Source organism: Diospyros lotus, chromosome 12 (genome assembly GCF_014633365.1).
Source record: "Diospyros lotus cultivar Yz01 chromosome 12, ASM1463336v1, whole genome shotgun sequence".
Lineage (NCBI taxonomy): Eukaryota > Viridiplantae > Streptophyta > Magnoliopsida > Ericales > Ebenaceae > Diospyros > Diospyros lotus.
The window spans coordinates 9,822,777-9,835,453 of NC_068349.1; the positions used below are offsets into that span (position 1 = coordinate 9,822,777).

The 12,677-nt window shown below is 38.6% G+C and overlaps 1 protein-coding gene across 3 annotated transcripts in view; it reads left to right on the forward strand.

Moving 5' to 3' along the window:
- LOC127814276 (uncharacterized) overlaps positions 1–12,677 on the forward strand; it is a 174,586-nt gene that overhangs the window by 124,649 nt on the left and 37,260 nt on the right. For all 3 annotated transcript variants that reach the window (XM_052355686.1, XM_052355687.1, XM_052355688.1), the window contains one exon: positions 12,459–12,640. In XM_052355686.1, coding sequence (XP_052211646.1) covers positions 12,459–12,640 — 182 coding nt within the window. The remainder of the gene's footprint in view (positions 1–12,458; positions 12,641–12,677) is intronic.

A 12,677-nucleotide genomic window follows, 5' to 3' on the forward strand; every position in this document is an offset into this window, starting at 1 on the left:
CACATCTAATTCACTGCCTGCATCAATTACTAATGATCTTGATCTACCAATTGCCCTTCACAAAGGGAGCAGAAGCTACACCCAACACCCTTTGGCCAATTATATGTCCTATCACCGCTTATCTCCAAATCATAAGGCTTTTCTGACTTCCTTAGACACAATTCCTATTCCTAAGATAGTTAATGAGGCTTTCCAATATCAGAATTGGGTTCAAGCAATGCAAGAGGAGATGAGGGCCTTAGAAAAAAATCAGACGTGGGACATTGTCCCTAAGCCAAAGGGAGTCAAGCCCGTGGGCTGTCGGTGGGTTTTAACCTCAAATATAATGTAGATGGGTCCCTAGAAAGGTATAAGGCAAGGCTAGTTGCTAAGGGATACACACAAACTTTTGGTATTGATTACCTAGAAAGTTTTGCTCCGGTAGCCAAAATGTTAACTATGCGTATCCTATTAGCTGGAAGTTGCACCAATTTGATGTAAAGAATGCTTTCTTGCATGGAGATTTAGAGGAAGAGGTGTTCATGGAACCCCCTCCCGGCTTTGATAAAGGGTTGTCCGGACAAGTATGCAAATTAAGGAAAGCTCTCTATGGCCTTAAACAATCTCCTCGGGCCTAGTTTGATCGTTTTTCTAAAGTCATGAGGCATATGGGTTATTCTCAAAGTAGGGGTGATCATACTCTTTTCTTTAAGCATTCCTTTGAGGGAAGGGTAACCGCTCTTTTGGTTTATGTGGATGATATTATTGTCACTGGAAATGACTGTGAGGAGCAGGTACAACTTAAGGATAATCTGTCCAAGACTTTTGAAATTAGAGATCTTGGCATTTTGAAGTATTTTTTGGGTATAGAGGTAGCTTATTCTAAAGCATGTATCTTCTTATCCCAAAGAAAATATATTCTTGATCTATTGCATGAGACAGGTTTGCTAGGTGGCAAAGGTGCAAGTACTCTGGTGGAATTTAATGTTAAACTATGTGATCAAGATCAACCAGTGGATAAAGGGAGGTATCAACGATTAGTCGACAGACTAATCTACTTATCTCACACCAGACCAGATATTGCCTTTGCAGTAAATTTGGTTAGTCAGTTCATGCATTGTCCTACAGAAGATCATATGCAAGCTTTACGACGAATTTTGTGCTATTTAAAGACAACTCCAAGTAAAGGAATCTTATTTAAAGCTGGGATAGATTTGGATTCACAGGATACACTAATGCAGACTATGGAGAGTCTTTAGTTGATAGACATTCTACCACAGGTTATTGTGTCTTCTTAGGTGGAAATTTGGTTTCTTGGAGAGGTAAAAAGCAAGGGGTAGTAGCGCGATCAAGTGCTGAAGCTGAATTTCGGGCACTAGCAATGGGCCTATGTGAGTTGCTTTGGTTGCGAATTATTTTGGAAGATTTGAGGATTTTCAGCCATGGGCCAATCAAGTTGTGTTGTGATAATAAATCAGCTATAAGTATAGCACATAATCCTGTGCAACATGATCGCACCAAACATGTGGAGATAGATAAACATTTTACTAAGGAAAAATTGGAAGCCAGATTGATTTGCATTTTGTATGTGTCTTCGGAAGAACAGCTGGTTGATTGTTTGACCGAAGAGCTGCCTCCTAAACGGTTTGAAGACTTGGTGTGGAAGCTAGGGATGGTTGATATCCATTCCCCAGCTTGAGGGGGAGTAATAAAATATATTCTCTATTCTCCGTATTTATCTTGTATTTTATCTATCTTGTACTTTATCTTTATCTTATTTCTTTCTTGATTAGGTTTATTTGTATTATTCTTTGTTGTAATCTAGTCCTATAAAATAGGAATGTAATCTCTAAAATCTAGGAGAATTCTTAGGAAACTCTTGTATAAATATTTTGTCAAGTCCTTGAATTAAGACTTGGCAGTTTCCGTAATTCCGATTGAGAAAGAGAGGGAAAAGAGAATTAGAAGAGAGAGATCAGAAAGATCAAAGAGAGAAGGATTTATTCATCAATCAATCAGTAGTCCTCCATGTGCCGTAGGTCTCCTTATTAATAAGACCTCTAGCTATACAATGATTCTTCTAACCTTCTAACTGTTTCCAGAGACTGTTATAACAGCCTCTCCCGCCTCCTAACTTGCCCAACAGTTTAATAGAGGTAGAGATTATAAAATAACCCTCAGGATCATGACAATCCCTTCTCCTTGAAAGAATTCTTGTCCTCAAAAATTTAGAGAAGTCCCATGGCCCGCGGAAACTGCTTCAACAGGTTTGGAATGTATTCCCAAGTAGTGTGGTCTGGATGAAGGTGTGACCACTGGACTAATACTTGCGTCAAGGGTACTTTTCCTTCGTACATTATCCTCTTCTGTAGAATAGCGCGGGGTTCTATGATTTCTTCTGCTTCTTCCGCATTGGGTGGTAATTCTGTCAAAATAGAATCAGTTGTTGTTGTAACCTTCTTTAATAAAGAAACATGGAACACCGGATGATTTGTCACTCCTTCAGGTAGCTGCAATCTATATGCGACTGGACCTATTTTGGCCACAATAGGATAAGGTCCAAAATATTTGGGACTCAACTTAGAGGATGGCATTGTTGTATAGGGCTGTTGCAAGAACCTCCTTACCTTGAGATAGACCAAATCACCTATCTCAAAAGTCCTGTCACTCCTCCTTCTATCTGCTATTTGCTTCATTTGGTTCCGGGCATTGGCCAATTCTTGTTTTAGGACAGTTAACAGTTGCTGCCTCTGCTGGAAATAATGCCCCACTTCTGCCATAGTAGGGGAAGACTCAGAAATAGCAGGCAGCAGCATGGGTCTATACCCAAACATGGCTTCAAAAGGACTCCTTCGAATAGTGTTGTGGTAGGTGGTATTATACCACCATTGTGCCAAAGATAGCCACCAATTCCAGCTCTTAGGATTTGTGAAGCACATACACCTTAGATATGCCTCTAAGCATTGATTGACCCTTTCCGTTTGACCATCCGTTTGAGGGTGGTATGCAGTGGACAAACACAAGCCTACTACCAATTTCCGGAACAGTTCCTGCCAAAATGAACTTGTAAATACCTTGTCTCTATCCGAGACAATAGTCTTAGGAATTCCGTGGATGTTGGCTATCCTGTCCAAAAACACTCTTGCCACCTCTTGTGCAGTAAATGGATGAGATAGACTAATGAAATGGCCAAATTTTGTCAAACGATCCACCACCACCATGATTACATCCTTGCCTTCCGATCGGGGCAGACCCTCCACAAAGTCCATAGAAATTCCTTCCCAAGCTTGATTAGGTATTGCCAAGGGCTGTAATAATCCCGGGTAAGCCACGTTTTCATTTTTACATCGCTTGCACACTATGCATGACATCACAAATTTCACTACATCTGGCTTTTGTTTAGGCCAAAAAAATAATTGTTTGACCTTTTGATAAGTAGCTCTTATCCCTGAATGACCCCCCACCGGCGAAGCATGAAGTGCTCCTATTATTCTCTCCTTTAATGCACTGTCATCCCCCACTACCAACCTTCCTTTGTACTTGATCAGACCGTTGGATAATGTATAATCTGTTATTGCAGTAGGTTGGATTGCCAACTGTGTTAGGATACCTTGAAGCCATTCTGACTGGCCGTAGCTAGCTTCTAATTCCCCTATCCATTCAGGTACTACTGCTGTGATAGCTTGGCAGGCTACAGTTTCACTGCGTCTAGATAATGCATCAGCCACTATGTTTTCTTTTCCTCTGCGGTACTGAATAATATAGTCCAGCCCCATAAGTTTAGAAACCCCTTTCCTTTGCAGCTGAGTATGCAATCTTTGTTGGCCTAGGAACTGTAAACTCTCATGGTCCGTGCGGATCACAAATGGCTAGCTTTCCAGGTAGTGTCGCCATTTGTCAACTGCTCTAAGCACTGCTAACAATTCTTTGTCATACACACTTAATCCTAAATGCCTTTGAGACAATGCTTGACTTATAAAAGCCAATGGTCGCCCTTCTTTTATTAACACAGCTCCCACCCCCGTGTCACAAGCATCCGTCTCAACTGTAAATGGCTTAGAAAAATCTGGCAGAGCTAATACTGGAGCTGTAGACATGGATTTCTTAAGGGCCAAGAATGTTGCTTCTGCTTTCTTATTCCACTGGAACCCTTCCTTTTTCAGCAACTCAGTGAGAGGTTTGCTGATAATACCATAGTGTTGCACAAATTTTCGGTAATACCCTGTCAATCCCAAGAAACTTCTTAGCTCCTTCACTTTTTTAAGCCTAGGCCACTCCAACATTGCTTCCACTTTCTTTGGATCTGTTCGTACCCTTTCTCCACAAATAATATGTCCCAAATATTCTACTTCCCTCACAGCAAAGGTACATTTGGAGAGCTTAGCATACAATTGGTGAGATTTAAGGATCTCAAATGTAGTGCGGAGATGTATAATATGGTGTTCAATATTGGGGCTGTAAACAAGGATATCATCAAAGAAAACGAGGATGAATTTCCTTAAATAGGGTAGAAAAATCTGATTCATCAAAGCTTGGAATGTGGCAAGGGCATTAGTCAAACCAAAGGGCATAACAGTGAATTCATATAACCCTTGGTGAGTTCTAAATGCTGTTTTGTGGATATCAGATGGTGTCATTCTGATTTGATGATAACCAGACCTAAGATCTAGTTTAGAAAAAATTTGGGCACCATTTAACTCATCCAATAGGTCATCAATCAAAGGTATAGGAAACTTATTTTTGATTGTATTGGAATTAAGCTGTCCATAGTCTATGCAAAACCTCCAAGTTCCATCTTTTTTTTTAACAAGGAGAACTGGAGAAGCAAAGGGCCTTTGGCTGGGCTGAATAATGGCCGAGTCTAGCATTGTTTTAACTTGTTTCTCAATTTCAGTTTTCTGCACAGGAGGGTATCGATAGGCTCTAATGTTGACAGGTTCTGAATTTGGTTTAAGGCGAATTGAGTGGTCCAATGGCCTTTGGGGTGGTAAAGAGCTAGGTTCTACAAATAGATCCTTAAATTCTACCAATTGTGAATGCAAGTTCTCCGATAAACCTACCTTGTTTGTGAGTTGGGAACCGATGTCAGCATTTGTGAGTTGCAATTCTGCCTTCACTTCACTGTCATCTTCTATTTCTTTTGCTTGTATAGAATAGAGTTGGGCTATATTTCTTCCCTTCTTTGACATCATTTTCTTTAGCCTTTTTCCTCCAATTAACTTGCACTCTGCTTGCTCCAAATTTCCCAGCAAGGTTAACTTTTGTCCATTGATTACCACCATGACTTCTAACTTATTGAAGTCAAAAGTCAGAGGACTTATAGTACTTATCCAATCTACGCCAAGGACTATGTCACATCCACCCAAGTCTAAGATCCTCAAGTCAGCCACAAATTCTTGCCCTTGCATGATCCATGTAAATCCGAGACATTTATTGTGACTGTACATTCTATTTCCATTGGCTACCGTTACCGACAAGGGTGTTGTGGTTGTCATGGGACATTGGAGGCTCGTCGTTGTGGCTTCACTGAGGAAGCTGTGGGTGCTTCCACTGTCGATAAGCACCATCAGTCTTCGTTTTCCCACCTGTCCTTTTACTTTTATAATCTGCCCCATAGGGCTTCCTTTCAATGCATGGAACGAAATCTGTCCTCCTTCCTCCCTTTGCTTTTCTTCTTCTTCTTCTTGCTCCAGTAACTCTTCACCAGTGGTTTCCCCTGTTTTTGTTTCTTTTTCCATCTTTTCTCCGTCAACTCCTTCCATGTTCATCAGCTGTCTTTTGCATTGATGACCCGGACCGTATTTTTCTCCGCATTTGAAGCACAACCCCAGCTGCCTTCGCTGCTCTATCAAATTCCCTTTACTCCCGTTATTATTTACGGGTGTTTTGGAATTTTGTTGATTATGCCATGTTAGCAATGGCCTTGCGTTTCTCCCTCCATACTGTCCTGCTAAAATACTGGGTTTATAAGGAACCTTATGTTTCTTGAAGATGGCTTCTAAGGCTAATTCTTGAAGTCTTGCTTTTTCCGCTGCTTGTTTAACGAAAGTTGGAGTCATCATCTTCACCATGGGCCGCAGTTCTTCCCTCAATCTGCTAATGAAGACCGATACCAAGTACTGTTCGGTAAGTCTGGGTTGTACTGTACTCACCAGAGATCTCAATTCTTCAAGTCGGCTTTGGTATTCAATCACTGTTCCTTCTTGTTTCAACTTGCTGAATTCTTCTACTACATCGGTCATTTTTTTCTCCCCGAACCGTTCACATAATCCTTCAGCAAATTCGGCCCAGCTCCCTTGCATTCCTCCATCTTGAATCCATCCTTGATACCAAGAATCTGCTTCTTCATTCAAATAAGCCGTCGCCAAATTTACCTTTTGCTCCTCTGGAATTTGGTAAAATTGGAAGAATCGTCCACACCTCCTCACCCACCATCGTGGTTTCTTCCCTTCGAACATCGGAATCTCCAATCTTGGCATAGGAACATGGTTCTGAATCCCTAGCTGGTGATTCCTTCCCATAACTCCTTGCACCGTACCCTGGTCTACTTCATCAAGAATCCCTTGTGTGCCCAGATGATTGCCCTGGTATGGTAGAATCGGTTCCGACGTCTGTCGTGGTGGATATTCTAGTGGTAAACGGAATTGGGGTAGCGAAGATAGCATGCTTACCAAGCTGTCCATCCTCCGCCCTTGCATCTCTACCGATTCTTGGCATCGATTTGTTGCTTCTTGCTGTTTCTCCATAGCTGTTTGCATTACTTCCCTCCATTCAGTCAATTCTTCTCGCGTTTGTCGTAGGGTCTCCTGGGTCTGGGTCGCGCCCAACTCCAGTGATTCTAACCGGATCTCCCATTGCTTCAGACGTGTGCCTTCCGCCATTGCGCCCTGGAATCCGAACCTCACAGCCAAATCGTACGGCTCTGTTACCACTTGTCAAGTCCTTGAATTAGGACTTGGCAGTTTCCGTAATTCCGATCGAGAAAGAGAGGGAAAAGAGAATTAGAATAGAGAGATCAGAAAGATCAAAGAGAGAAGGATTTATTCATCAATCAATCGATAGTCCTCCATGTGCCGTAGGTCTCCTTATTAATAAGACCTCTAGCTATACAATGATTCTTCTAACCTCCTAACTGTTTTCAAAGACTGTTATAACAGCCTCTCCCGCCTCCTAACTTGCCCAACAGTTTAATAGAGGTAGAGATTACAAAATAACCCACAGGATCATGACATATTTTTCATTCGTATCAATAAAATACACGGGAATACCGTTTCCCTTCCTCCTTTTCTACAAATATTGTTCACTTATCAAGGTAGCATGCCATCATCATTCACATTTACTTTTTTCTTTTTTTGAAAGAAGGTTCAAATTTACATTAGATTAAGTTATAGAGGACCATTACATACTGGAACAAAACCAAAACTAACTCCAAGATGGGACCAAAAGACACCAAAAAAGTATGAACATCAGTGCAGCCCTAAAGGCATTTGAACAAATAATGAACCGAAGATGAAGGGGACTTACTCACGTATCAAACAAAATCACTCAAGTAGTATAAGAATTCGAGAGAGTTTTATTCGAGTACAAAACTTTACTCGATTAAAATGAAAGCTCTAATTTATTTCTCTAGCTATGAGAGATATTTATACACACTACTATACAAGATATCTCCTGAAAAATAAGAATATCTATCTCCTAAACTATAAGTACCAATATACAAATTTGAATTCGAAATTTTAAACTGCTCGAGTTGCTTAAATTATCTTATTTGCCGTTATCTCCTTATCTCTAACAGCCTTATCACTTCATCCTTTAAATTTCTCGCATCTTTTATTCTCTTATTTCTAGCCATGAGAGAGAAAAACAAGAATTCCTTTTAATCTTTCCAACACTCTCCCTCAAGCTAGTGAATAGATATCAACAATTCCTAGCTTGCTCACACATAGATCAAAACTTGGTTTAGACAAAGCCTTTGTAAGAACATCTGCCCCTTTAGACTTGGTAGAGATATAGGAAAGAGTGATAGCCCTAGTTTCTACTTTAGACTTGATAAAATTTCTGTCAATTCTCACGTGCTTCATCCTGTCATGTTGAACTAGGTTGTGGACTATACTTATTGTTGATTTACTATCACTTAATAACTTCATAGGGCCAATTAATGGTAGATTTAAATCAGACATCAACCTCTATATCCAAATAAGCTCACACATTCCTTGTGCTATGGCTTTGTATGCAGCTTCTGCACTACTACGGGCTACTACAAATTGCTTTTTATTTCCCTAGGTAGCTAGATTCCCCCATACTTTAGTGCAATATCCAATTGTAGGCTTGTTGTCTTCAATAGCTCATGCCCAATCTACATCTGAGTACCCACTATATCCCTATCCTCTCTTTTCTTGAATAGTAGCCCCTTACTTGGACTTCCCTTGAGATATCTCAAAATCTAATTCACTTCATCCAAGTGTCTTTTAGTGGAGCATGCATAAACTAACTAGCAATACTCACGCTAAAAGCAATATCTAGTCTAGTAAGTAACAAATAGATTAATTTGCCTACTAAAAGCTGATACCTATTCCTATCCACTGATGGATCTTCTTCATCTACTTTATCCTTCCAATTTCATTCTAAGGGTGTTGTAACTAGTCTACACCCGAGCTTATCTGTTTCTTTAAGTAGATCTAGGGTGTATTTCTTTGTGAAATATAGATTCCTCTTCTACTTCTTACAATTTCCATGCCTGGGAAATATTTGAGAGCTCCTAGATCCTTCACTTTGAAAATGGCCTACAGCTTCTTCTTGAGATTCTCAATTTCTAGTTCATCATATCCTGTAATTACCATATCATCAACATAAACAATAAGAATTGATTGTTTTCCTAACTCATCCCCTTTTACAAATAGAGTTTGGTCCGCTTGCCCTTATTAATAGTCGAATTGTTTCATTACAGTACTAAACCGTGTGAACCATGCCCTTTTAGACTAATTCAAGCCATAAAGAGACTTTTTAAGTTTACATACCTTGACAAAACCTTCTTGATCCTCAAATCCGAGTGGAGATTTCATATACACCTCATCCTCTAATGTACCATTCAAGAATGGATTCTTGATATATTGTTGGTGTAGTTTCCGGTCCAAATTTGCAGCAATAGGAAGCAGCACTCTAATAGAATTCAACTTTGCCACTGGAACAAATGTCTCCTCGTAGTCAATCTCTTATGTTTGAGTGAAACCTTGTGTCACAAGCCTTGCTTTGTACCTTTCAACTGTACCATTTGGTTTGTACTTAACCATGAAAACTCATTTGCTGCCAACTACCTTTTTTTCCTTCAGTAAATCTACCATTTCCCAAGTTTCATTATCGTTTAGTGCCCTTATTTCTTCTAAGACAGCCTCCTTCCATTTATGGTCTTGGAGAGCCTCATGAATATCTTTTGGTACTTGAATTGCATCAAATTCAGTAATAAATGCCTTAAAATTTCTTGATAACTTGGAATATGTAAGATAGTTTGAAATTGGATGGTTGGTACAAGTTCTTACCCCTTTCCTTACAGAAATTGGCAGATCCGTCATCATTTTCAACACAAGTCACTGCCTCCTCCTCCCCTTCATGAGAATTCATTGTAGGCAGATTCTGAATTCATTGTAGGAGAATCTGCCATCAGCTTGGATTCATGACTTTGCTTGGGAGCTCATGGTCTCCTAGAGTATACCAAAACTTGTTTTGGATGTGTACAACTCTCCCCCTTGACATACGACTCAGGTGGTGGAAGTAGTAGTAGGCTTAGTTTGAGGCAATTCCTCGGGTAAGGCTACAAGTATAGAAATAGTTGGATCCCAATGTTTGTCTCCTTGATTATCATGCTCCCCCTAGAGAGAAACATTGGGATATAAGGCTTGTTGTTCATCAATGGAAACATCACATGAAACAAAAAAACGTTTGAGAGAAGGGTGATAACATTTGTAGCCCTTTTGAGATGGAGAACAACCCAAAAAAATACACTTAAGAGCTTTAGGATCAAATTTACCCCAATTAGGATGAATGGTATGAACAAAAGCTATGCACCCAAACACACAGATTGGGAGAGACTTATGAACTCTAGATGAGGGAAATATGAATAGTAGTTCACTTATGACTTTTCTTTCATTAGATAAACACCACCTCTGATACCATCAACCTTTGTATCCAGATAAGCTCACACATTCCTTGTGCCATGGCTTTGATACCATGAGCAAATAACGAACCGAAGATGAAGGGGACTTACTCGAGTACCAAACAAAATCACTCAAGTAGTATAAGAATTCAAAAGAGTTTTACTCGAGTACAAAACTTTAATCGATTAAAATGAAAGCTCTAATTTATTTCTCCAGCTATGAGAGATATATATACACACTGTCATACAAGATATCTCTTAAAAAATAAGAATCTCTTTCTCCTAAACTATAGGTACAGATATACAGATTTGAATTAGGAATTTTAAACTGTTAAGAGTTGCTGGAATTATCTTATGTGCCTTATCTCCTTATCTCTAACAGCCTTATCACTTCATCCTTTAAATTTCTCTCATCTTTCGTCCTCTTATTTCTGGCCATGAGAGAGAAAAAGGGGAATTCCTTTTAATCTTTCCAACAGCATTAATTGATTCAAATGCCAATCCTTGTGCAAGTATCAGCAGACAATCTAAAATTTATAGTCATTTAAGTAAAGGTTCCAATTTTTTTGCTTCCAATTTTCAGTTTTGTTTGCGTGTGTGTGCGCGTTCAGTTTCTGGTTTGTGTTAAATGAAAATTGAACATGTGGAATGACAAAGCTTCCATTTTCTGTGTTTCCAATTTCTAGGCTTGATTTTTATTTTTGTGTTCAGTTTCTGTTTTTTATTTAAAAAAATGAAAACTGAACATGTCTGATAATTTTGTTTACTTTTTAAAATTTTGAAAATAAAAGTAAACATAGTGATAAAATATATTCTCTATTCTCCTTGTTTATCTTGTATTTTATCTATCTTGTACTTTATCTTTATCTTATTTCTTTCCTGATTAGGTTTATTTGTATTTTTTTTTTTGTTGTAATCTAGTCCTATAAAATAGGAATGTAATCTCTAAAATCTAGGAGAATTCTTTGGAGAATTCTTAGGAAACTCTTGTATAAATATTTTTCATTCGTATCAATAAAATATATGAGAATACCGCTTCCCTTCCTCCTTTTCTACACAATGTTTGATACAAACTTTTTTTTATTCAGTATGATGAATAAATACATGTAATGATTCAATTAATATTGACCAAAAAACTATTAACCCAGGAAAATTTTAACTTTTATGTTTTCTTCTATGTTTTCTTCTTTTTAGGGTTGTTGGTCATTCTTCTTCTCCTCCTCCTTTCTTATTGCTTCCTTTTCTTCTTCCAACGAAAAAAAAAAAAAAGGGTCAAGGTTGTTAGTGGTGAAAGGAAGAAGAAAAAGGGTCAGGTGGGTTGGGGGCTGCCTGGAGGTGGGAGAAAACAAAGGGGCCGGTGCCTGTGAAGGAAGGGAAGGGAAGAGAAGTGAAGACAAAGGAGGAAGAGGAAGGTTGGGTTGCCTTGAAGTAGGAGAAAATGGAGTGATCAAGGATCAAAAAGAAGAAAGTGTCTTCGTAGGGGGTCACTCTCTAGTCTAGGGTGTTGGGGGTGTGAGAAACAAGAAAGAAGTAGTACAGTTGGGGTTGACACTGAAAATGAAATGGAAAAATTGGAAACATCATTTTGGGTGTGTTTTTTTTTTTTCCTTTATCAAAATTTTTAACCTTTTATTTTAGAATGAAAACCGGCAATCAAACACCATTTTCTATTGTTTAACAACGTTTCCAGTTTTCAGTTTTGGTTTTCTATTTTTGCGTTTAGTTTCCTTTTGCAGTTAAAAAAATAAAAAATTAATTTGTTGTTTAATAACTTTGTTATGTTCTTTTATTTCTTCTTCCTCTTCCTCATCTCCACTACTCACAACTCCCATCCTGAGAGAGCCAGTCGTGGGGAAAGATATATATGGTGGAAGGAGAAGGGAAGCAAATGAAAACATTTTAGATTATGGAAATAGAAACAATGTTTTCAGTATTTCTAACTGTTTTCAAAAACAAAATAAGTAATCAAACACAATTTGCATATTTTCTTTATACAATTTTGAAATGAAAACTAAAATATAAAAAACTAAAAACAAAAACTCAACAAATCAGGCCCCAAAATAGCAAATTTAAATTGCGGATGGACTCTTTTTAGGACCTTGTGTAAACTTTGTCTTGGTGTTATGAATCTTTGTTTATGTATTTTTCCCATTCTGAAGTTGGCAATGTTGCCCTCTTTTATTCATATTTTGTTGTGTCCTATGAATCTCGGGGATTCTATGCTTTTCTGGAATGCAGTTGTGGAACTGTGGTTTACCTGGATCTGATTTTATCAACTTATGTGATCGGGTCAATCATTTTACTGAATAAACTTGCATTTACCCGATAGGTCCGGTTAGAAAATTCAGAATGGTCGTTTCCAGTTAAAATCACAAAAGAGGACACCATTCCTCTAGCTTTGAGGAAACGTGACGGTGCCTGTAGCATTTTGAGGATGGAAATCCGGGGCTATGAAGAAGGATCTCGCTTTATTGTTATATTCCGCCTTGGATCTACAAATGGTCCAATCAGGTTTGTCTATCTCTATAATAATTTACAAAATACATGA